Here is a 26,964-nt window from a genome sequence, read left to right on the forward strand (position 1 = left end):
ACAGAATACATGATCAAAATTCATGAATCAGTCACTTCCCTATATTACAATAATGAATCTGCTGAAAATGAAATCAGAAAAACTATCCCATTCAAAATAATCTCAGTGCAGACCCGCGTGTGGCGCAGGCAAGGACCCTGAAGATAAACAGCCGCTACTTTGCGAGCCGCCTTCCCCTGGCCTGCGTCCGAGCCTCCACTGCTGCTGACCCGCTCCGACGCCGAAAGATTGACCTGCAGCCATGAGCAGCAACGAGTGCTTCAAGTGTGGACGATCTGGCCACTGGGCCCTGGAGTGCCCTACCGGCAGAGGCCGCGGTCGTGGAATGAGAAGCCGCGGCAGAGGTGGTTTTACCTCGGATAGAGACATCTGTTATCGCTGTGGTGAGTCTGGTCACCTTGCCAAGGACTGTGATCTTCAGGAGGATGCCTGCTGTAACTGCGGTAGAGGCGGCCACATCGCCAAGGACTGCAAGGAGCCCAAGCGAGAGCGAGAACAGTGCTGCTACAACTGCAGCAAGCCAGGCCACCTGGCTCGCGACTGTGACCACGCCGATGAGCAGAAGTGCTACTCCTGTGGAGAATTTGGACACATTCAGAAAGACTGCACCAAAGTCAAGTGCTACAGGTGTGGTGAAACTGGTCACGTAGCCATCAATTGCAGCAAGACAAGCGAAGTCAACTGTTACCGTTGTGGCGAGTCAGGGCATCTTGCACGGGAATGCACAATTGAGGCTACAGCCTAATCATTTTCCTTTGTCGCCCCTCCTTTTTCTGATTGATGGTTGTATTATTTTCTCTGAATCCTCTTCACTGGCCAAAGGTTGGCAGATAGAGGCTACTCCCAGGCCAATGAGCTTTACTTGCCGTGTAAAAGGAGGAAAGGGGTGGAAAAAAAAAAAATCGACTTTCTGCATTTAACTACAAAAAAAAGTTTATGTTTAGTTTGGTAGAGGTGTTATGTATAATGCTTTGTTAAAGAACCCCCTTTCTGCGCCACTGGTGAATAGGGATGGAAGAATGGGAAGAGTTCAGTCAGACCAGAACGCCCGTTCTGGGTTTCTCGAAATGTTCCCATGTAGGAGGTAAAACCAGTTCTGGAAGTGTCTATGAACTTCCGTAAGTAACTTTAATTTTAGCATAATGATGGCCTTGGATTGCCTGACCTCAGTAGCTATTAAATAACATCGAGTAACATCTGTATCAGGCCCTCATCGAACATACAGTTGAGTGGGAGTAAACAAAAAGTCCAACGTGCGTTAAATGGCTAGGTGAGAGAAATCGGGATAAAAGCCCAAACAGGAGCTTCATCGCAGCGTCGATGCCGGACACGCAGATGGTGATGGCAAAGGTTTAGAACACATTTTTTTTCTCAAAGACTAAATCTAAAACCCAGAGTCCACATCGATGCGCAGAGTTAGCATAATTTGGAACTCAAAAAACTTTACTCCAAGAATTCAAATAATCCAGTGGACAAATGGGCTAAGGAAATGAATAGACACTTCACAGAAGAAGATCTACAAGCAATCAACAAACATATGGAAAAATGTTCAACATCTCTAGTAATAAGAGAAATGCAAATCAAAACCACCCTAAGATTCCATCTCACCCCAATTAGAATGGCGATTATCAAGAATACGAGCAACAACAGGTGTTGGCGAGGATGTGGGGAGAAAAGTACACTCATACACTGCTGGTGGGGCTGCAAATTAGTGCAGCCACTCTGGAAAGCAGTATGGAGATTCCTCAGAAAGCTTGGAATGGAACCACCATTTGACCCAGCTATCCCACTCCTTGGCCTATACCCAAAGGACTTAAAATCAGCATACTACAGAGATACAGCCACATCAATCTTCATAGCTGCTCAATTCACAATAGGCAGATTGTGGAACCAAACTAGATGTCCTTCAATTGATGAATGGATGGAGTATTACTCAGCTATAAAGAATAATAAAATTATGGCATTTGCAGGCAAATGGATGAAATTGGAGAATATCATGCTAAGTGAGATAAGCCAATCTCAAAAAGCCAAAGGAGGAATGATATCGCTAATAAGTGGAGGATGACACATAATGGGGGGGAAGGAAGGGTTAGTGTTAGGGTTAGAGTTAGGGTTAGGGAGGGGGACAAGTATGGAGGAAGGAAGTACTGTATAGAGGGTAAAGAGTGCTGGGAGGGGTGGGGGGAAGGGAAAAAAATAACAGAATGAATCAAACAACATTACTCTATGTAAATTTATGATTACACAAATGGTATGCCTTTACGCCATGTACAAACAGAGAAACAACATGTATCCCATTTGTTTACAATAAAAAAAAAAACAGTTACAAAATTTGGCAAGTGATTTGAAAGTTACTAGAATTATTGATGAATCATATACATTATAATGTATAAATTAATGTATAAATTAATATTTGATATAATTAACATTATTACTGCTTTCTAGTAATTTATATTACAGAAACAAATTAGTACATAGATTATTAGAAAATAGTTTTATATTGCTGTATAATACAGTTTAACTTACTTAGAAGACAACATGAAATACATTTTTAATAAAAAAAAATAATAATAATCTCAAAACAAAACCCCTTGGGAATCAATCTAACAAATGAGGTGAAAGACCTCTACAATGAAAACTGTAGAATACTAAAGAAGGAAATTGAAGTTGATAAACCTTAGAAAATGGAAAGTTCTGCCATGATCTTGGATAGGCAGAATTAATATTGTCAAAATGCTCAGCCTGCCAAAAGCATTGTACAGATTCAATGCATTCCCAATCAAATTGTCAATGGCATTATTCACAGCACTAGAAAAACAGCTCTGAAATTCATTTGGAAAAATAAGAGACCCAGAATAGCCAAAGCAATCCTTTGTGAGATGAGTGAAGTTGGAGGCATCACAATACCAGACCTCAAAATATGCTACAGAACTATAGTAACAAAAACAGCATGGTACTGGCACCAAAACAGGCATGAAGACCAATGGAATTGAAAATAAGGCACAGATACAAACCCCCATAAATACAGTTATCTCATGTAGATAAAGATGCCTAAAACATTCATTGGAGAAAAGACAGCCTCTTCAGCATATGGTGCTGGGAAAACTAGAAATCTACATGTAGAAGAATGAAACTTAATCCCTATCTCTCACCCTGCACAAAACTTGCCTTGAAGTGGATCAAAGAACTAGGAATTCCACCAGAAATTCTGCCACTGCTAGAAGAAAATATAGGCCCAACACACCAGCATGTTAGCACAGGAAACAACTTCCTTAACAAGACTCCTAAAACACAAGAAATAAAACCAAAAACCAATCAATGGGAAGGCATCAAATTAAAATGCTTATGCATGGTAAAACAAATAATTAAGAACATTAAGAGAGATCCTACATAATGCAAGAATATCTTTGCCACCTGCTTTTGAGATAGGGCATTAATATCCAGAATTTATAAAGAAACCAATAAACTTGACACCAAAACAACAAATTTGCTTAAAAAAAGGCATATAGAGAGACCAATACATACATACATAGAGAGAAAGATATATACTTACATATATATGCATATATATGGGTTTGAATGTATACCTATATCTATATATCTGTATCTCTATATCTGTATATCAGTTCATTGTGGAAGGAGGCAGGGAAAGCTTCCATGGATAAGTGCCCTTTCCGAACAGACCTGAGGACCAGAGAAAGTTAACCAGGAAAATATGAAAGAAGAGGCCAGTTTCAGAGAAAGGGAACAGCACACGTTGTTTCAAGGACAAGAAAAGGCATAGAATATTCACAGAATGAAAATACATTCATAATGGCTGGGGTACAGGGGCCAGGGATGAAGTTATCAGAGGGAGACTAAAAATGAGTCTAGAGAAGTATTCAGGGTCAGATCAGGAAGTTTGTACTTTGATCCTAAGTGCAGTGAGAATTCCAGAAGATTTTTTCTTTTTTCTTTTGAAAAAGTCCTAACAAACAGAAAGACTTAAATTGGAGATTCTACCATTAACATTTCACTGTACTTGCTTTATCACATATTCGTCATCCAAATATTCTACTAGCTAACAGAAGGGTTTTAAGCAGAGGAATTCCATGTGTGGAGAAACAATTGAAAGAATAAAGGCTAGAGGAACTTTGGATTAGGTAGAGGGAAATGAGAGTGGGGAGGGGACAGGGAAAGGAATGGTGGACTGAGACAGACGCCATAACTCTATGTACATGTATGATTACATGAATGGTGTGACTCTACATCATGCACAACCAGACAAATGAAAAGTTGTACCCCATTTGTGTACAATGAGTCAAAATGCAGTCTGTAAAAATAAAAAAAGACTAGAGGAAAGAAGAAAAGCTAGGAGATACTAAAGTTGTCTAGACAAGAGATGGTAGTGATTTGGATTGGTGAAGTAGTAACAGGGATGGGAAGTGGATATATTTGGGACATACTGAAAAATAGAGTTAGCAGGTCTTGTAGAAGTTTGAATGTGGGGAATGATCCAAAGGAAGGAGTAAAAGTTGTATTTAGGAATACAGACTGAAGAGCAGACTCAAATCCAAGCTCTGCCTCTTATAAATTCCCCCTTGCCTCAGTGTTCTTCTCTGTGAAATGGGTATGTAGGGTATTCATTGAGATTCCATGAAAAATTGTGTATATATGTAGCTTGGAACATAGAGAGCACATAGTCAGTACCATGTAAGTGGATGCTATTGCTATTAGTAAAATTAACATTTAAGAGGTGATATTCTGGCATTGAAAATATGTAGATTTGAATCCCAACTCTATATTTACTAGTTATGTAATATGAGATAGCTCATGAAACAAACAATATCTCCTTCATATGAGTTTCTTTTTAAAATTTTAATTGATTCTTTTTAGTTATATAACATTAGGAGACATTTTGACATAATCACAAAATCATGGAATATAATGTGCTCTAATTCAATCCAGTACTACCTCCTTCCTCCTCCCCTCCCTCTACTGATCTTTCTGCAATTTATTTACACTTTATTTTTAATTAGTGTCTTATGGATATACTTGATGTTGGGATTCAATATACTCTATTCATGCATGCACATATGAAATTTCAGTCAGATTCATTCCACTGTTCTTCCCTTTTCCCATCCCTCCTTCCCCACCTTCAATCACCTTTGCCTACTCTACTGATCTTTCCTCTATTTTAATGAAATTCCCTCTCCCTTTTACTTCTCTCTCTTTCTCCCCACCCCTAATTGTGTATTAGCTTCCACATATTAGAGAAAACATTCAACCTTTGACTTTTGGGAACTGGCCTTTTTTACTTAGAATCATATTGTTCAGTTCCTTTCATTTATCATCAAATGCCAGATTTCCATTCTTATTTATGGCTGAGTAGTATTCCCTGATGTATATATACTACATTCTCTCCATCCATTCATCTGTTGAGGGCATGTAGGTTAGTTCTATAGCTTCACTATTGTGAATTGAGCTGCTATAAACATTGATGTGGCTGAATAATTGTAGGATGCTGATTTTTTTATCATTTGGATACATAGCCTAGAGTGGGATAACTGGGGTATATATAGTGGTTCCATTCCTGCGATAGCTGGGTCATATAGTCATTCCATTCCTAGTGTTTTTGAGGAATCTCCATACTACTTTCCAGAGTGGTTGACTAATTTGAAGTCCCACCAACAATGTATTACCCCATATCCTCACCAACATTTATTATTATTTGTATTCTTGATAATCACCATTCTAACTAGAGTGCATCTTCCTAATTGCTATAGATGTTGAAATTTTTTTTTTCACATGTTTGTTAACCATTTGTATTTTATTCTTCTTATTTTTTTTTTCTTTTTTGGTACCAGGGATTGAACTCAGGGGCACCAAACCACTGAGCCACATCGCCAGTCCTTTTTTGTATTTTTCTAGAGACAGGGTCTCACTGAGTTGCTTAGCATCTCGCTCTTGCTGAGGCTGGCTTTCAACTCATGATCCTCCTGCCTCAGCTTCCTGAGCAACTGGATTACAAGTATGCACCACTGCCCCTGGCTATATTTCTTCTTTGGAAAAGCATATGTTTGGTTCTTTTGCACATTTATTGACTGGGTTGTTCGTATTTTAGGTGTTATATTTTTTGAGTTCTTTGTATATTTGGGATATTAACACCCTACTTGAGGAGCAAGTGGCAAAGATCTTTTCCTATTCTGTAGGCTCTCTCTTCACAATTTTGATTCCTCTGCTGTGCAGAAACTAAAATTTGATGCCATTCTATTTATTGATTTTGGGTTTTTCTTCTTGCACTTTAGGATTCATGTTAAGAAAATTAGCTGCTGTGCTAACATGCTGGCATGTTAGGTCTATGTTTTCTTCTAGCAGTGGCAGAATTTCTAGTCTGATTCCTAGCTCTCTGATCCTGTTTGAGTCAAGTATTGTGAAGGGTGAGAGACAGGGATTAAGTTTCATTCTTCTAACATGTGGATTTCTAGTTTTTCCAGCACCATTTGTCAAAGAGGCTATCTTTTCTCCAACTAATGCTTTTGGCACCTTTGTCTAGTATGAGATAATTGTATTTATGTGGGTTTGTCTCTTGTGCCTTCTATTTTTTTTTTTTTTTTTTTTTGTTTCACGAATTGAACCCAGGAGCACCTGACCCACTGAGTCATATTCCCATACTATTTTGTGATTCCTTTAGAGACAGGTCAAAAGATTAAACTCAGGTGCACTCAACCACTGAGCCACACCCCCAGCCCTATTTTGTATTTTATGTAGAGACAGGGTCTCTCTGAGTTGCTTAGCACCTCACTAAGTTGCTGAGGCTGGCTATGAACTCATGATCCTTCTACCTCAAACTCCAGAACTGCTTGGATTACAGGAATGTGCCACAGTACTATTTGTGCCTTCCATTCTAGTCCATTGGTCTTCATGTCTGTTTTGGTGCCAATACCATGCTGTTTTTGTTACTATAGCTCTGTAGCATATTTTGAGGTCTGGTATTGTGATGCCTCCAGCTTCACTCATCTCACTGAGGATTGCTTGGGCTATTCTGATTCTTTTATTTTTCCAAATGAATTTCTGAGTGGTTTTTCTAGCGCTGTGAGAAATTTCATTGATAATTTGATGGGGAATGCATTGAATCTGTATAATGCTTTTGGCAGCCTGAGCATTTTGACAGTATTAATTCTGCCTATCCAAGATCATGGGAGGACTTTCCATCTTCTAAGGTCTATGTACTTCAATTTTCTTTCTTAGTGTTCTACAGTTTTCATTGTAGAGGTCTTTCACCTCATTTGTTAGATTGATTCCCAAGGGGTTTTTATTTTGAATGGGATAGTTTATTTTTTATTTTGAATGGGATAGTTTTCCTGATTTCATTTCCAGCAGACTCATTATTGGATTATAGGATATAGACAAGTGATTGATTCATGAATGTTCATCATGTATCCTGCTACCATGATTAATTAATATATTAGGTCTAGAAGTCTTCTAGTGGAATTTTTTGGGTCTTCTAAATATAGTTATATCATTAACAAACAGATATTTTGAGCTCTTCTTTGATGTACATGGATGTTCCGTTGTTTGGGACATAAATACTTAAGATCATTATGTCTTCCTGATTTATGGTTCCCTTAAGCAGTATGAAATGTCCTTCTTTATCCCTTCTGACTAACTTTGGCTTGAAGTCCACTTTATGTGAAATAAGGATGGAAACCCCCACTTTTTTTACTGAGTCCGTGTGCATAGTAGGTTTTTTCCCCATCCTTCCACCTTTAGTCTGTGAATGTCTTTTTCTATGAGATGAGTCTCTTAAAGGCAGCATATTGTTGGGTCTTTCTTTTTAATCCAATCTGCCAGTCTATGTCTTTTGATTGATGAGTTTAACCCATTAACGTTCAGGGTTATTAACAAAATATGATTTGTATTCCCACATATTGGGCTTATTTTTGGTTTTTAACTTGACTTGGTTTCTCCTTTGATTGGTTTTTCCTTTAAGGTAGTTCCTCCCTTTGCTGACCTACATTGTTGTTTTTCATTTCCTCCTCATGGAATATTTTGCTGAGAATATTCTGTAGCCCAGACTCTCTATTTGTAAATTCTTTTAACTTTTGTTTATCATGGAAGGATTTTTTTCATCTTCAAATCTGAAGGTTCATTTTGCTGGATATAGGATTCTTGGTTGTCAACCATGTTCTTTCAGAGCTTGAAATATGTTGTTCCAGGCCCTTCTAGCTTTTAGGGTCTGGGCTGAGAAATCTGCTTATATCTGTATTGGATTTCCCCTATATATATTCTGATGTTTTTCTTTTGCAGCCTTCAAAATCCTATCTTTATCTTGTATGTTAGGCATATTCATTATGATGTGCCTTGGTGTGAATCTGTTGTAATGTTGTAATTTTGCATTTAGTGTTCTGTAAGCCTCTTGTACTTGATTTTCCATTTCATTCTTTAGATTTGGGAAATTTTCTGTTATTATTTCATTGAATAGGTGTTCATTCCTTTGGTTTGTATCTCTGTGCCTTCCTCAACCCTGATAATTCTTAAATTTGGTCTTTTTATGATGTCCCGTAGTTCCTGGAGGTTCCATTCATGATTTCTTACCATCTTCTCTGTTTGGTCAACTTCATTTTCAAGATTAAATATTTTGGGCTGGGGAGATAGCTCAGCTGGTAGAATGCTTGCCTTGCAAGCACAAGGCCTTGAGTTCGATCCCCAGTACCACAAAAAAAAAAAAAAGATTAAATATTTTGTCTTCATTGTATGAGGTTCTGTCTTCAAGTAATCTAGTCTGTTGGTGATGCTTTCCATTGAATTTTTTATTTGGTTTATTGTTTCCTTCATTTCAAGGATTTCTGTTTGTTTGTTTTGAGAATTTCTATCTCTTTGTTGAAATGATCTTTTGCTTCCTGCAGTTTCTCTTTCAACTGCTTATTGGTATGATCATTCATTGCCTGCATTTGCTCTCTAATCTCATCCTCTGCTTCATGAATCATTTTAATTATGTATATTCTGAACTCCTTTTCAGACATGTCTTCTACCATGCTGTCACTGGATTCTATTAATATAGAATCTAGGTTTGTTTGGATCATTTTCTTCCCTTGTTTTTTCATGTTGTTCACATATCTTCCCATCTAGCAGTGCAGATCTTGGGTATTGCAGTTTCCCCCTATATGCTTATAGTGACCCTATAGGTTTCCAAAACCTTTTCTTTAAGGGGGAGATCAATATTTGCAGCACCCAGTACAGACAATATGCAGCCCTAAACCAAATAGCCCCTAAGAAGACATCAATAATATTGTCATCATAAACAGAATGAGATCAATTATTATCTACAGTATAACAAATAGATTTTCAATAAGGTCTGCAGTTTCTAATGGAAGATAAAGAGGATGGGGAGGGGTGTAGGATGTAGCTCCTAATGGGATAAGGAAAGAGTATATAGAAGTTCTAGATCATAGAAAGAGTGTCTTCTTCCTGTTTTTATAAGAAAAACTTTCAGGTTTTTTTCCATTCAGTACATTATTGGCTTTGGGTTTTTCATATTGAGCATTTGTGATGTTGAGGTAGGTTCCTTCTGTCCCTAGTTTCTGTACTGTTTTAAACATGTATGGGTTGCACTTTATCAAATGCTTTTTGTGCATTTATGGAAATAATCATGTGATTCTTGTCTGTAAGACTATCTATATGGTGAATTACATGTATTGATTTCCATATGTTGAACCAACCTTGAATCCCTTGAATGAACCCCACTTGATCATGGTACACTATCTCTTTTTTAATAAATGCTGTTTGCCAATATTTTATTAAGTAGATTTGCATCTATTCATCAATGATACTGGCCTCAAGTTTTCTTTCTTTGATATGTCTTAGTCTGGTTTGGTTATTATTGTGATACTGGCTGGCTTTAGGAAATGAATTCAGTAGTGTTCCCTCCTTTTCTATTTTATAGAATAATTTGAGGAGGATTGTATTAGTTCTTCTTTAAAGGTCTGGTAGAACTTGGCTGAAAATACATCCAGACCTGAGCTTTTTCTGTTGGAAGGATATTGACAGCTGCTTCAATTTCATTACTTGATAATGAAATGTTTAAGTTTTACTCATGGTTCAATTTGGGTAAGTCATATGTCTCTTGGAATTTGTCAATATCTTCAACATTTTTGAGCTTCTTAGAGTATAAATTTTCAAAATAGTTTTTGATGGTCCTCTCAATTTCAGTGGTGTGATATTTCAGTGGTGGTGATATTTCCTTTTTCATCTCTGATTTTATTTATTGAGTCTTCTCTTTATTTTGTTTAGTTTGGATAGGAGTTTATCAGACTTGTTTATCCTTTCAAAGAACCAAATTTTTGTTTTCTTGATCCTTTGTATTTTTAATTCTATATTCCATTGATTTCAGCTGTGATTTTTTTTCCTGTACTCTACTCATTTTGGTTTTGGTTTGTTCTTTTTCTAGGACCTTGAAATACAATATTAGATTTTTTTGTATCTTTCTATTCTTTAGATGTATGAACTCAGTACTAAAACTTGCCTCTGAGAACTGCCTTCATTCAGTACCAGAGATTTTGATATGTTGTATTAATGTTCTCATTTACTTCTAAAGACATTTTATATATTTTCCCTGATTTCCTTTACTATCCATTCATCATTCAAAAGCATGTTATTTAATCTTCCAGGTGTTAGATTGGTTTCTGTTTTTTATCTTATGCTTGATTTCTAATTTCATTTTATTATGATTTGATAGAGTGCAAGGTTTTCTCTCATGTTTTTTTGTATTTGCAAATATTTGCTGTGTGCCCTAAAATGCAATCTACTTTAGAATATATTCCATGAACTGCCAAGAAGAAAGTGAATTCAGTCCTCGATGGATGAAATATTCTGTAGATATCTGTTAGGTCCATACTATTAACTGTATTTTTTAGTTCTATAGAATCTTTTCTTAGTTTATATCTGGATGATCTATCTAGTGGTGAGAGAGTTGTGTTGCAGCGACCCAGTATTATTTGATTGTGTGTCTATTTGATTCTTAATATTGAGATGAGTTTGTTTTATGTCCACAGATGCACCATTTTGGGAGAAATAAATATTTAAAAATCATTAAACTTATTGTTGGACAATTCTCTTAGGCAGTATGAACTGACGACCTCTTTCTCTTCTCATTAATTTTGGCTTGAAATCCACTTTGTCTGACATGAGAATAGTTCCCCTTGCTTACTTAAGCATACCATTTGCATGATATGCCTTTTCCTGTCCTTTCACCTTCAGTCTGTGGAAGTCTTTGCCTGTGAGTTGAGTCTTTTGCAAACAGCATATTGTTGGGTCTTGTTTTTTATCCAGTCTTCCAATCTATGTCTTTTGATTAAAGAGTTTAGATCATTTGCATTCATTGTTATTATAGGGAGATGTTCTTATTTCATGTCATTTTAATCTATTTTTTAGTAAACTATAAAAGGACTAAGAATTTATCAGCGAATTTTCCACTTCAATAAAAAGATTTATAAAAATGAGAATAGAATAGAATTACTTTATATTAGGTAGAGGGGAGTGAAAGGGATGGAAGGGATATAGGGGTAGGAAGGATAGTAGAGTGAAACAGACATTATTACCTCATGTACATGTATGACTGCATGACCAATGTGATCCTGCAATATGTATAGTCAGAAAAATGAGAGATTACACTCTATTGATGTATGATCTATCAAAATGTATAAATGCATTCTACTGTCATGTACAACTAATTAGGACAAATAAAATAAAATAATTTTTAAAAAGTGTAGAAAAAATAAAATCCAAAGCCAAAGAAAAAATTAGAATGTATTGAAAATGAACATACCACAGAAAGAATCACCAATGTCAATGTTAGTGGCTTTTTTGATATTCTTTTTAGATATACATGAGAGTAGTTTATTTGACATATATGGCATATAACTTATTCTAATTAGGATCTCATTCTTGTGGTTATACATGATGTGGAACTTCACTGTGGTATATTCACATAAGAATGTAAGAAAGTTATGTCCAATTCATTTTCCTGTCTTTCATATTCCCACCCCTCCTTTCCCTTCATTACCCTTTATCTAATCCAATGAATTGCTCTTCTTCCTCCTCCCTCCCTTATTGTGTATTAACATCCTTATATCAATGAAGACATTTGCCCTTTGGTTTTCTGGGATTGACTTATATCACTAAACACGTTAGTCTCCAGTTCCATCCATTTCCTGGCAAATGCCGTAATTTCATTCTTCTTGTGGATGAATAATATTCCATTGTGTGTGTGTGTGTGTGTGTGTACACACACACACACACACACACACACACATATATGTATATAACACACACACACACACACACACATATATATATATATATGTATATAACACTTTCATTATCCATTCATCTGTTGAAGGGCACCTAGGTTGGTTCCATAGCTTACCTATTGTGAATTGAGCTGCTATAAACATTGATATGGCTGTATCACTGTGGTATGCTGAATTTAAGTCCTTTGAGTATATACCAAGGAATGAGATAACTTGGTCAAATGTTGGGTCCATTTCAAGTTTCCCGAGGAATCTTGATCAAGAGAACATATAAAATTTAAACAGATCAATTTCAAGTAGTGACACTGAAGACACCATCAAAAGCCTACAAACAAAGAAAAGCCTGGGGCCAGATGGGTTCTCAGCTGAGTTCTACCATACCTTCATAGAAGAACTAATACCAATCCTCCTCAAATTATTCCATGACATAGAAAAGGGGGGAAACCTTCTAAACTCATTCCATGAAGCTAGTATCACCCTGATACCAAAACCAGACAAAGACATATCAAGGAAAGAAAACTTCAGACCAATATCCCTGATGAACATAGGTGCAAAAATTCTTAATAAAATACTGGCAAATTGCATACAACAACATATTAAAAACATAGTGCACCATGGTCATTCCAGGGATGCAAGGGTTGGTTCAATATATAGAAATCAATAAACATAATTCATCATATCAATAGACTTAAAGACAAGAATCACATGATTATCTCAGTAGATGCAAGAAAAAGCATTTGACAAAACAGAGCACCGCTTCATGTTCAAAACACTAGAAAAACTAGGGATATTAGGAATATACCTTAACATTGTAAAATCTATATATATTAAACACATATATGTTAAATGGAGAAAAAATGAAAGCATTCCCTCTAAAACCTGGAACAAAAGAGGGATGCCCTCTTTCACCACTTCTATTCAACATACTCCTTGGAACTCTAACCAGAGCAATAGGCAAAAGAAATAAAGGGATACAAATAGGAAAAGAAGAACTCAAACATCCCTATTTGCTGATGACAAGAGTCTATATATAGACCCAGAAAACTCCACCAGAAAACTTCTAGAACTCATAAATGAATTTGGCAAAGTAGCAGGATATAAAATTTATACCCACAAATCAACTGCATTCCTATACACCAATGATGTATCAGCTGAAAGGGAAGTTAGGAAAACTATCCCAATAGCCTCACAAAAGCCTCAAAAATAATTATAGAATACTTGGGAATCAATCTAACAAAAGAGGTTAAAGACCTCTACAATAAAAACTACAGAACACTAAAGACAGAAATTGATGAAGACCTTAAAAGATGGAAAGATCTCTCATGTTCTTGGATAGGCAGAATTGACATTGACAAAATGGCCATACTGCCAAAAGTGTTATTCAAATTTAATGCAATTCCCATTAAAATTCCAAGGGCATTATTCATAGAAATAGAAAAAGCGGTCATGAAATTCATTTGGAAAAATAGCAAAGCAATCCTTAGTGAGGAAAGTGAAGCAGGAAACATCTCAATACCAGACCTTAAATTATCCTACTGAGCTATAGTAACAAAAACAGCATGTTACTGGCACCAAAACAGCCATTTGATGTATTTCTAATGTGTATAAAATCAGATTTGATTCTTCTTTAATTGACTATTCCTCTAGTGTAATTCATCCTTATGCTGGTTTTTATTTTTATTTTTCATTTCTTCTTCATGAAATAGTTCATTGGGTATATTCTACTGCAATGCCAGCCTTCTGATAATGAGTTCTTTGAGGTACTATTTTTCATGGAAGGTTTTTATTTCATTTTCATTTCTGAAGCTTAATTTTGTTGGGTATAGTATTATTGGTTGGCATCCATTTTCTTTCAGAGCTTTGTATTTAGTCTTCTAAGCCCTCCTGGATTTTAGGGTCTGGGTTGAGAAATCAGTTGAAATCAGTATTGGCTTACCTCTAAATGTAGCCAGCTAGTTTTCTCTTGCTTCCTCAAAAATTATATCTATATTCTGTATGTTAGCCATCTTCATTATAATATGTCTTGGGGTGAATCTATTGATATTTTGTATGTTTAGAGTCTTATATGCCTCTTGTATTTGTGTTTCAATCTCATTCTTAAGGTTTGGAAAAATCTTATATTATTTCGTTGGAATATTTATGCGTCCCTTTAGTTTGTATTTCATAGCCTTCATCTACCCTGATGATTCTTAAATTTGACCTCTCGACATTATCCCAGATCTCCTGAATATTGTGGTCATGGTCTTTTAACATCTTCATGGTCAAATTTATTTTCAGGATTATACAATTTGTCTTCGAGACCTGAAAAATCTATATTCAAAGTGGTCTTATCTGTTGGTGAAGCTTTCCACTGAATTTTTAATTTGGCCCATTGATCATTTTGGTCCATTGTTCATTCTGTTTGGTTCTTTTTGAGAATATGTATCTCTTTTATTAAGTAATCTTTCACTTGTATTTTTCTCTAATTTCACTCCATATGTCTTCTTCTGACTTATTGAACATTTTAACTGTAACTTTCTAAATTTTTCCCTGACATTTCCTACACTGTGCTGTTGATGGAGTCAGTTAGTTTAAGCATTATGGACTATTTGGGGTACTTTGTTTCCTTGATTTTTTATATTGTTTGCATGCCTACCCATCTACTGTGATAGTTATCACTTCTTCTTTTGAGCAAGGGATTACTTTGTGAGCTTCTTTCTCTTAAGAAGCCTAGGTTGGGTGATGTTTTAGTCAGTTTTTTCACTACTTTGACTAAATGACCCAACCAGCACAATCATGGAGGAGGGAAAGTTTATTTGAGGGCTCACAGTTTCCGAGGTCTTAGTGCATAGAAGGCTGACTCTATTCCTTGGAGCTTGAGGCGAGGCAGAATATCATGGCCGAAGAGTGTGGCAGAGGGAAGCAGTTCACATGAAGGTCAGGAAGCAGAGAGAGACTCCACTTGTCAGATACAAATATACACTCCAAAGTCATGCCCCATTTCCCACCTCCTCCAGCCACACCCTGCCACTCAGTTACCACTCAGTTAATCCCTATCAGGGATTAATTCGCTGATTAGGTTAAGACTCTCACAACCCAATCATTTTTCCTCTGAACCTTCTTGCATATTTTGGGGGACACCTCACATCCAAACCATAACAGGTGAATATCCAAATATGGATACTTCAACTCAATATGTGACCTCTGCTCATTCCAATTTCAGCACCACTTTGAGAGATGCCACAGAATGTTAGAGTAAAAGTGCTATAACATACGAGGGCTGAAAGGGAGAAAGAAGAAAAATTGGTTGAAAAAAGAAAGAAGGAAAGAGAAAGAGAAACAAACAAACAAACAACGAAAGAAACAAAGAAAGAGGGAGGGAAAAGAAAGATAGGATACAAAACATACACACCAAGGTAGAAAGGAAAAAAAGATGATTGAGATAATAGCAGATAAGGTAAAAGGATGAATAAGGGGTAAGAGGAGCAAGTATAAACTAGAGCTCAGAAAACAAAGATAGATTGATTTCAATTGATAGCTTAAACCATTAGGAGAAATACACTCAATGTAGGTACAACATTTGCTACTAGGGTAACAACTATCAATCAAGTTAAAGAGTATACATGATCAAAGTTGACATTAGAATTATTTATTGTAAATCATACCAAGGTGACTAAAATTCTTCTTGAATCTTGATTTTTGTTTCATTGGAGTTTAGTTATTTAGTAGACATGCATCAGTCTTTGGCTGTGGATCCCTCCATGGTTTCAGGGCACAGGAGCCACTTCCCTAGTTGCTATGGGCCTCGCATCAGCTGATTGTGATTTGTCAGTTCAGGGGCCTGTAGCAGACTGCACAAAGGGTGCAATGTTGGGGCTTGACTATTACTATTGTATGCAGGAGTTCAGGATGTAGGCTTTGGAGTGTCCCTATGATTGCTGTAGGTCAGTGTGTACCTGCTCCCTTCTATAGGATCCTTTTCATGGTAGTATCATGCTTGGTGGCTGTCTATAAGAAGACAGGCCCTCTGGTTGTGGATTTGTGTATTTATTTTCTATGGGTGTTCTATAGTATAGAAGTACTTCCCCAGCTAACACTGCTCTCTGTAGTAAAGGGACTGTAGGGTACTGTAGTAAAGGGACTCAGGTGGTTCACTTGAGTTCTAGTTTCAACTGCCCCAGGTTGTGAATGACAGGTGTTGATTCCCTCTGTTGACTGATGCAAGGTTCAGCCAGTGTCCAAATAATGCCCTTCCACTCACCAGTTGTGACCATGGGTCAGGCTGGGAGCAGTCACTCACTCCTTCCCACCTTGGATCAGGCAATGTTTCACCTTAGCTGACCTCCCTCTGGCTATGGTTGTGGGTGCCTTCCACTTTACTATCCTGGGGTACTCATGTAACTTCTTCTAGTGGCTTTCTGCCAGTGGCTGCCACCATCTGGAAACTGGATCTCTATGTCACTGGATAGTCAGGTAACTTCCCTTTGGTATGGCCCCCATGATCAAGGGACAGTTCCTGGCCTTCCCACACTGCCTCCTCCTATTATCAGGAACCAGGGCTGGTGCAATTGTGATGGATCTGCTTTCCTTGCTTCTCCATCTCTGCCAGATGTGGAGGCTGTGCAGAGTGCTAGGTTGGGTGCACTTCACCACACAGGTCTGTTTCACCTACTCCCCTGGCTCATTTGGAGGGGCAAGGATTTTAGCAGCAGCAATTCCTTGAGAAGTTCTTTCTAGCCAGATTCTTAAGAGATCTCTGCAGGGGAATTCCCAGGTTTGATTTGCAGCTATCTGGATGTGGGAAGATGCCTTGTTGATTTAAAGGTATAACTGGTTGGCTGAAGGCTCCACAAAATGGCTACAGACCCCCAGCATAGCCTTCTTTTCATGATTTGGTTTTAAGCTGTTTGATTTGCTTCAAGGACACTGCTGTTTCCATCACACTTTAAATTTCATCCACCTTTCCAAATGTTTTTAAGTGGGTAAGCTTAAGAGATTTTCTGCTCCCTCTTTCTCTCTCTGAGGCCCCTTCCCCTTCCCCCCACCCTGGTCTGGGTTTGGGTTTGGGAACCTCTGCACTTATTTTCTACTCTGGTAACCTATCTTCCAGTCTCTTCAGATCTCAAAATCTGTCACCCACCTCTCAATCTTGCTTTTCCTTCACTATCATCTTTCTGTGTTGTGAGGAGATTGGGGCTCAACACCTAACTCCCTTCTGCCATCTTTTTTCCACCATTTCCTGAATTTCAGGGTGTGCAGCATTCTTTCTATGATTTTTTTCAGCACCTGTGTATCACAGAATCTTAGGGCTCCTGAACATAGGAGAGGGAGTGTAGGAATGGATCTGAAGTATCTTCATATGTGTTTCTGATTACTAATTAAAATAAGAAGAAAAAGAATACATCTCTTATTTTTAGAATGACTACAGATCCGCGATTTCCTCTGGGGACTTTCAACAAGAACTCTTTGATTGTGATTACTTCTAGAGAGGCAGTTGAGTTGATCACAAGAGTCAGGAAGAAATAATTTGGCTGTGGGTTGGGTGAGGATGGGCAGCATGATAGGCCACAATGCTAAGATTTCAGGGCTCTACACTTGTTTTCCCCCTAGACTGCTGCCATCCAACACTTAGAATCTGCAACCACTGAGTTGAACAAAATCCTGAAGGCCAAGTTCCCCACAGAGATGATCATTGCAACCAGGTCAGTATCCTTTCTCTCTTGTTCTTTGGGGATAATTTTGCCCCTCACAGGTTCTTCCAGTGTCATACACAGGGCTAATTTTGATACCCTGGGGTGTTGGGGCCAAGGAAAGTATGTGATTATATTTCCAAATTGGATCTCTCCCAATGAAAACCTCCTTAATGAAAAGTTTAAGAAAAAAGGATGATATTGAGGTGAGAGCTCCTGCCACAACAAAAGCACAAAATCACAGGCTAGGTATTGGGAAGGAAGGTCACTGGAGAGAAACACAACATTCTAGACATTCAACAGTACATATACCATGCTTTCCATCTTTGACACAGGGAAAATTCTGTATAGTACCTCCCTACAGCTGCTCTCTCATAACCTGAGTGACACATTCCCACTTCTAAATATGTGGGTCTTTCATTATTCCCAGGTCCCTACTTAGGCTATCACTCTCTCTTTGCAACCAACTCCCCATAGGGAGTGCCTTCTTGGTGTCATTATATTTATACTTTTTTATCTAGGCCCTTGAATCAGAGATGATTGATCCAGGGCAAAAACCTGACCTGTTAAACCAAGTAAATGCTCTATTTTGGGAAAGCAGAATTAGGACTAAAAATTCTAGTCAATCCACCTTAGTTACTTCACATGGAAAGTGGTTTGAAACTGAACTACAGTGGGAGTGGAGCATATTTCGCCATATATATGGAGGGAAAGCAAAGGGAGGAAGGTTGGGGAGAGAAAGACAGAAAGGAAGGAGAGATCAGGAAAAAGAGACAGAAAAAGGTGGAAGATAGAGACTGATGACATCTTTATAGAGTTCTGGACCTCATGGTCCATGTCATATCATGCCATCCATCTTTTTTCTAGATTCCTGTGCTCAGCAGTGGAAGACTTTGTGGATGATATTGTAAAGGCCTGGAGTCAGATAAAACAGAACAACACAGCAGTAGAGTCTGTGATTTTAAAAGTAAGTCTCTTTTCTTTTGTCTTATAGTTTTTGTGCAACTGGGAACCTTGTTTTTGAAAACAAATGTGAGAAAACACGTGATGCTTGTCTTTCTGTGCCTGGCTTATTCCCTTAACATGATGTCCTCTGGTTCCATTCATTTTCCTGAAAATGACATTATTTCATTCTTCATTACGACTAAATAATACACCATTGTGTATATATACCATATTTTATTTACCCATTAACCTGTTGAAGAACACCTAAGCTGATTACTTATCTTAGCTATTATGAATGGTGCCACAATAAAAATAGGCATACAGATATTTCATCTGTATGCTCACTTCATTTCCTTTGGATATATACCTGGGAGTAGGATAGCTGTATCATATTGTATCTCTGTTTTTAGTTATTTTGTGAAACCTCCATTTTTTTTTTCATAATGGTTGTACTAATTTACATTCCCACCAATAGTATATAAGGGTTCCTTGAATGAGATGGGGACTGGGAAGAAGAGGGAGGGTAAGGAAGGTGAGAGAGAGCAGAAGGGAGGGAGGACATGATCAATATATAATACATGCATATGTGGAAATGTCACAGTGAAATCCATGAATTTGTACAATTAATATGCATAATAAAATCATGGAGAAAAAATGTAAAATACTTCACTAATAATTTTATATTGATTACACATTAAAATGGTAATATTTCAGATTATTTTAATAGGACAAATATGCCTCTTATTGGGAATTGTAAAACAAAGGCAAGGAAGGGCAACTGTTAAGACTTCCTGATGGGGATGGTCCAACCTTGTCACCCTCCATTTTTTACCAAATGAAGAATGGCGTTATGCATGCATACACACATGCTGTGTACTTAGCATATGCCAAACATCTGTCTACAACTAGATACATCTGTGCACCAAGCATGTACGTGTGTGGTTATATACCAGAACATGCTTGAAAATACGTACATATAAACACATACTAGAATCGTGCCTACATTCACCTCTGTAACAACAATAGCTAACAAGTACGTTGTACTTACTCTGTGCCAGAGACTCTTCTAAGTGCTCTTAATATATCAATTTATTTAATCCTGACAGCTGCCCTAAAATATAAAGGGATAAAGAGATTAAGTAATTTGCTTCACATCATAAACTTTTAAGTGATGGAGCTAGGAATCAAAACCATATATCATGCAGCAAATGTACATCGTCAAACATACACACATACAAGGACAGCTAGCAACATCCATGCGGAGGCCATCCACATCCACAGGAGCATGCCCATGAACATGCCAATCCAGAAATGTTTATCTTTCCGAGAGTTTTCCATGTTACACATCATTTTAAAAGCCAGTCTGACTCAAGAAAGACTTGGAAACATACATTGATGCCTGAGGCTACTCAGAAACAAATGATATATGTTTGATCCCCTAACGTCCTTTGGGTATCTTATCACATCTAGCCCAGTACTTCTTGCCCCATGCTTGATCTTCTCACTTGTAATTTTTCTATGTTCACAAAACTACTACCTTTTGTAATCTCTCCCCCTACCCCAGCTCCTTATTCTGTCCTGTCAATCTTTGGTCCCTCATAACAATTCCAATTTCCTTCCTCCCTTTACAGAGCGACTTAATGTATGATAAGCTCAGTGTCCTGATTGATGTCCTGGCTGAGGAGGCAGCAGCTACCTCAGTTGAGAAAAGTGCTACAGTATGTACAGATGGTGGTAAGGCAGATGGAAAGCCCTTCGTCCCTCAAATAGACCACATAGCCAAGTGCAAATTGGAGCTGGCCACAAAGGCCCAGAATCTCCAGAAATCCTTGAAGCTCATCATATTCCAGATTGAACAAGGTATGAGATCCAGGGTTGTGGTGACTGAAGTAGGGGAAAGAGAAGGTTCCAGTGGATGGTTTATTGGTTTCCCTCACTCTGGGTTTGCTATCAGACCTCACTACCAAAATTTGACTAGATTTTGCATTTGTGTTATATTGAAAGACAGTCCTCAGAGTACTGATTTGAAATGCTTTAGTCATGATAAGATGTCCCTTTGGCTACTCCTATCTCCCAGGCAGTCAGCTAATGCTAATCTTAAACAATTACAGGTGCTAAGTGACCTGGCTCAAAGCTGTCATCTACCACCCCTGGTAATGGAACCTGCTCCTGTTTCTTTCCAACTTAGAAAATGGTGCTCATGTCTTCATGTCTGGCAAAGTATTAATCAGGGATAAGGGCACTAAAAATAATTGTAGGGGCCCTCACAATGATTGTCATTTCCCAGGACTCAGAAGAATACCCAAGCTTCTGACTCAGTATGAAAACTCTTCCAACTCCCCCAAATTCTTCACCTAAAATTTTGGTGACCACTTCTTCCACACAATGCTTCTTTTAAAAAGCAGATCAGAAGAGGGTGAAAGACAAAATATGTTCTAATGGAATCATTGAAATTGAGTAGAAGTCCCAGGTAGCAAGGAAGTCCTATTGGCTGGCCTTTGACTTTTAGCCATAGTTACCTTCCCCTGCCTTGGTGCTTATAGGTACAACCTCAGCCATGTTTCCAATAAATAAAGAAAATATCTCTTATGCATTGTGGAAGAATTAAACAGTTAGTTCACCTCTATTTCTATAGTTAGTTTCCAAGTAAATGAAGACCAGATTAATCTAAACAGCCATCACTGTCACAACTGAAACTCAATCTGTTCCATCAACATATATGTTAGATTTATAGGTTCAGCTTGCAGCTAAGGGGACAAATAAAGGTTACCTGGTAGGGTAGGAATTGAAATAGCTTTTGCATAGGCTGAGCACCTGAGGTATACCACACATAGGCTGGGGAAAGGAAGGAGACATCTCAAATACCCTGGGTATGGGTGACACAATTGAGTGAAAGATTGGCATGGTTCTAGAGATCCAAGTGTAGACAAAAGTCATGTGAGTAAATGATCTAACAGAATGAAGGTAGAAGAGCAAAGGGTTTCCCACACTGTTGCCCGCATCCCTGGTTCCAAGTTTCTACTCACAACCACGTGTACGGATGACAGATAAAGAGTACCAGTAAGACAGAGAAAGTTCAGGCATGGATATGAAAGCCATGACAACAACACTGTAAGGAAACTGAACAAGCTGAGCACAGTGGTGCACACCAGAGGAGGATAGTAAGTTCAAGGCCAGCCTGCACAACATAGTGAACCTGACTCATAAAAAAAAAAGAATAAAATGAAAAAAAAAGAAGGATAATACAAAAGGTATCATGGAGGAAATGTGATGGTCAAATGGGAGTCTCCATTGTCTACACACACACATACCAGCATTAACTAACAAAAGAGATACTCAATAAATGTGACCATTCCTTCTTTCCCTGTATTCTTCCTTCTTTCTGTTCCTCTTTTCCTCCTTCCCTTTTTCCCTTCTTTCCTCCCTTCCTCCCTCCCTTTCTTCCTTCCTTCCTTCCTTCCTTCCACTTTTTCTCTATAGTTCTGGATGAGGAAAGCAGACAGACATTATCAGTTAAGAACTTTACATCGACTTTCTTCCTGGAAGATGACGACTCAGAGGATTTTAACCAGATGAGCCCAAGACACCGTAAGGATCTTTCTCTTTTTCTTATTCTAGACTTATTCACTGTCACCTAGTTTCCAAAGAATTGGTATATTCTCTTCATACATCCTCTTTTAGTCAAGAACCTACTCTGCAGTCAAGAGCCCCCCATTTTCAAGAAATTTTATACTATGAAATCTCTTGTCAATGACCAGAGTAATGATCCCATTACAAACGTTGAAAAGGCTGTGCTGATGAAACCGAGATTTGAAGCAGTTTTCATTGCCAACAAGGAAGCATCCCAGCCTTACTATCTCTCAGTCAATGTCCCAGTTCATCTAAGGGGATCCCTCTTTGGAATGAGAACACTGCATGTTATTTAGGAGAAAGTCATGGAGGTTGACCCTCTACCAACAGAGAAAAATAAGATCAAGTACAAGCAGGCAGAAAGACTTAATATTTGCATCTGACACCAAGGAGATGTCCTTTGTGTCTAGGTTCTCGTCGTGGCACCTTGTCATCTATATCTTCTCTCAAAAGTGAAGACCTAGATAACCTTAACTTGGAACACTTACATTTTACACCTGAAACAATGTAAGTATCTAGTCCAATTACTTTTTAATGTCTTCTTCCTGGTTAAGAGCACAGTCTAGGAATAGAGTCAATTCCCAGCTCTACTTACTAGTTGAATGACTACACAGTAACTTAATCAATGTGAGCCTCATTTTCCTCACATGTAATGAAGATAAATAGAACCTGCCACATAGGTTTGTTGAATTTATTGATTTCATATATGAAAAGTATTTGCAAATAAAATACTTGCATTGAGTAGTGCATGGCATTCAAAGTTCAGTGCTGTGTTAGCAGTTACTAACATTATTATAAACACATAATACATGTTGGTTGTTATTTCAAAGGACTTGGTTTTCCAATGCTGCCTTTAGCCATATATGGTTGAAGATACTAAAGAACAAATGGTCACTAAGGGACTAGGTAGCCTTATCTAAGGACATCTGTCTCACCAGTCCTACTCCTTTGGAATATTACCAGCAGCCAAATTCTTCCACATTCATTCATCTTGCATTCGATTAAGAACAGTTGAGACTGGGGTTGTAGCTCAGTGGTGGAGCGCTTGCCTAGCATGTGTGAGGCACTGGATTCAATTATCAGCACTGCATGTCAGTAAATAAAAATAATGGTCCATTGACAACTGAAAAAATATATTAAAAAATAAAAAAGAAGATTGGTTGGACATCAATTAGAGAAACTCCAATTTCAGGATTGAAGGCTAATTTTATATGAGGGATATTGGCTCAGTTGAGTAATGAATACAAAAGTTATCTGTGATCCGATAGCTGAACTGTATCCATTTTCAGATTCTCAAAAGAACACAACTAGTAATTATTTATGTTTTCTTAAACAATTTGTTTAAGAAAACAATTCTTATTCCTATCTCCAATCCCCACACCAGTCCACTTCATCACTGGCTTTACTCAGTGAGTTTTGATACATAGTGTTCCAACAAGTGTTTAAAACCAGCTCTCAGGGAGAGGGAAGCTCTGATTTAATCTTGCTATAAACCTTCCATCATGGCCTATTTCAAGCCACTAATATAATGTCATTGAACATAAAGTTGGGAACAGATATGCATAATCAGTTTCTATGAACTGGTATGACCTGGTTCTAGCACCCCATTAGTTTTGATGTCAACACCCTATATGAATGCAGGAAACTCAAAATTCTACTTGGCTTTTTTGGTGAGTGCATCTGCCCTCTTTTATAAGTCTTTCCCTCTGCAGACGTGGTCACTCTGCCTTTTGACATGAAAAGTATTACAAAGGAGTCAGATGTCACTAAAAGCAATAGAGCAGATTTAACTGCCATAATACATTTGTATGTGGTAGACTCAAAAGTTCATTATGAGAATAAGCCAATGACTCTCTTTCCCTCTATTATATTTGGAAAAATATGAGTCACTCTTACTTGAGGCCTCCAAAGATGACTAAGATCATGAATGTTACTTTTTTACTGAGTCCCAATCCATTGAAGCTTCCCAACTGGCTGGGAACCCTCTTAGAGCTGACAGGCTAGTTGTTAACACAATAGGACATCTAAATGTGACTCTCAAGGGCATTATGCATTGTGCCTAATGTAGAGGAGGACTTCCCTCAGTGATTTTCCATCAGGCAGATGAAGTCTACAACCCAATGACAACATCACTTCCTTCCTGCATCATTCTGTCCTCTTCCTTGGCTCATTTCAGACGCTTCAAAGAAAAGTGTGTCATGAACAACTACTTTGGAATTGGACTGGATGCTAAAATTTCTCTGGAGTTCAATACCAGAAGAGAAGAACATCCAGGACAATACAAGTAAGGAAAAACAAAAACAAAAACTCCCCTTCCTACATGCAAACATGCAATGACAACACACATATGTATTACTACATCCCTTACCTCAGACAAGCAACAGAAAGAAAAGGGTCCTTGGAAAGAGTAAAATACACTAGTCCCAATACTAGCCTAATTGTTCAGCTTGCTCCAAATGTTGGGCTGGTCTGTGATGACTGCACTGGCATCCTGAATTTGGGGTTCTCGTCATAGTCGAAACCTGTGAATTGCCATAAACATAGCTTCCTGTGTTAGTATTGTTGAGAACAGATTACATTGACTCATTTCAGCAAATCGCCTATCTCTTATGTGTGTTAGAGCGTAAGTAGGTTCTAACAGGAGTTTTAGTTCTGCTTTCACTTAGAAAGATTACAAAATATCAAAGATCCCCCTACTTGTTTTTGGTATTCCTAACCTGGTTCCTCTAGACCTATTGATTTCATCCTATCAAGTACTGGCCCATTTGGCAACTTCTGATACATTTCTTCTACAGATATACCCTAAGGTAGCCTCAGAGTCCTTATAAATTGGGCTGGGGTTGTGGCTCAGTGGTAGAGCACTTGCCTGGCATGTGTGAGGCAGAGTTTGATTCTCAGCACTGCATATAAATAAATAAAATAAAGGTCCATTAACAACTAAAAAATTTTTTTAAAAATTGAAACCATAGATAAAAAGATGCATGCCATTCCACCCCACCCCCGCCACTGCTGTTAGAATGTCTTTCTCAGAACAGACCAGGGGTGAAGAACAAGTATTTTATCAGATAGGTGGTTTACAAATAGTGTCTTCTAGTCCATTGCTTGTCTTTTCATTTTCTTAGTGAAATGTTCTAAAGTAAAATAGTTTTGAATTTTGATAAAGTCTAATTGTTTATATTTTTCCTTTATGAACTATGCTTTTAATGTCATATCTAAGAAATCTTTGCCTAACCCAAGGTCTTGAAAATTTGCTCCGAAGTTATCTTTGAAAAATTTTTATTTTTAGCTCTTACATTTAAGTCTACAATCCACTTAGAGTTAATTTTTGTATATGATGTGGTCTAAATTCATCCTTTTGCATGAAGATATCCAATTATCCCAGTACCATGATTTTTTTTGGGGGGGAAGGTGGTACCAGGGATTGAATTCAGGGGCACTCAACCACTGAGCCACATTCCAGCCCCATTTTATATTTTCTTTAGAGACAGGATCTCATTGAGTTGCTTAGCGCCTCACTGTTGCTGAAGCTGGCTTCGAACTCGCAATACTCCTGCCTCACCCTCCCAAGTTGCTGGGATTGCAGGTGTGAACCACCAAGCCCAGCAGCACCGCATTATTTTCTAAAAAGCTATCCTTTCCACAGTGAATTGTGTTGGCATCTTTGTCAAAAATAAATTGATCCCAGCTGCTCAGGAGTCTGAGGCAGGAGAATCATGAGTTGAAAGCCAGTCTCAGCAACTTAGCAAGGCCCTAAGCAACTCAGCAAGAACCTGTCTCTAAACAAAATATAAAAATGGGCTGGGGATGTGACTCAGTGGTTATGCACCCATGGGTTCAATCCTCAGTACCGAAAAAAAATCAATTGACTGTAAATGTAATGGTTTATTTCTGGACTCTTCGGTTCCATTGATCTATATACCTATCCTATGCAAGTAACAAATTGCCTTAATACCTGTGGCCTTATAGTAATTTTTAAATTGGAAGATGAAAGTCCTTCAACTTTGCCTTTCTTTTTCTAGAATTGTTTTGGTTGTTCTATGTGTTTTACATTCCCAGATAATGAAACCTCTGTTTTTATAGATAAGGAAACTAAAGTGCCCAGAAAACTTTTGGCTTCATAAAGAGTTCAAATAATTTTGTGCTAGCTTTCTTACATTTCAGAACTCATTCCCTGGCTGGGTAAGGTGGCACATGCCTATAATCCCAGTGACTTGGGAGGGTAAGGCAGGAGGATTGCAAGTTCAAGTCTAGCCTCAGAAAATTAGCAAAGCCCTAAGCAACTCAGTGAGACCCTGTCTCTAAATAAAAAAATAAAAATAAAAAATGGCTGGGGATATGGCTCAGTGATAAACACTCCTGGTACAAAAACAAAAAATGAAACAAAAACAAAAAATCCTTTATCCCCTGTGGTAGCTCATTTCTGCATCTAT

General features: G+C 37.8%; 2 protein-coding genes across 2 annotated transcripts in view; both read left to right on the top strand.

Annotated features, from left to right (window-relative positions):
• Positions 1–26,964, top strand: part of DGKK (diacylglycerol kinase kappa) — a gene marked incomplete at both ends in the record, with an annotated part of 146,107 nt that overhangs the window by 104,197 nt on the left and 14,946 nt on the right. Inside the window, 6 exons of the mRNA XM_079124533.1 lie at positions 17,880–17,971; positions 18,827–18,926; positions 20,536–20,764; positions 22,385–22,492; positions 22,945–23,041; positions 24,711–24,818. Coding sequence (XP_078980659.1) covers positions 17,880–17,971; positions 18,827–18,926; positions 20,536–20,764; positions 22,385–22,492; positions 22,945–23,041; positions 24,711–24,818 — 734 coding nt within the window. The remainder of the gene's footprint in view (positions 1–17,879; positions 17,972–18,826; positions 18,927–20,535; positions 20,765–22,384; positions 22,493–22,944; positions 23,042–24,710; positions 24,819–26,964) is intronic.
• On the top strand, positions 175–1,383 carry LOC306650899 (CCHC-type zinc finger nucleic acid binding protein-like). Its single transcript, XM_079123313.1, has one exon. It carries the CDS (start codon positions 242–244, stop codon positions 743–745), a length of 504 nt encoding a protein of 167 aa, XP_078979439.1. The 5' UTR covers positions 175–241; the 3' UTR covers positions 746–1,383.

Source organism: Sciurus vulgaris (assembly GCF_902686455.1).
Source record: "Sciurus vulgaris genome assembly, chromosome: X".
In the NCBI taxonomy this organism is placed as follows: Eukaryota; Metazoa; Chordata; class Mammalia; order Rodentia; family Sciuridae; genus Sciurus; species Sciurus vulgaris.

Coding starts and splice junctions, on each gene's coding strand:
- LOC306650899 (XM_079123313.1), top strand. CDS start 242: ATGAGCAGCAACGAGTGCTTCAAGTGTGGACGATCTGGCCACTGGGCC.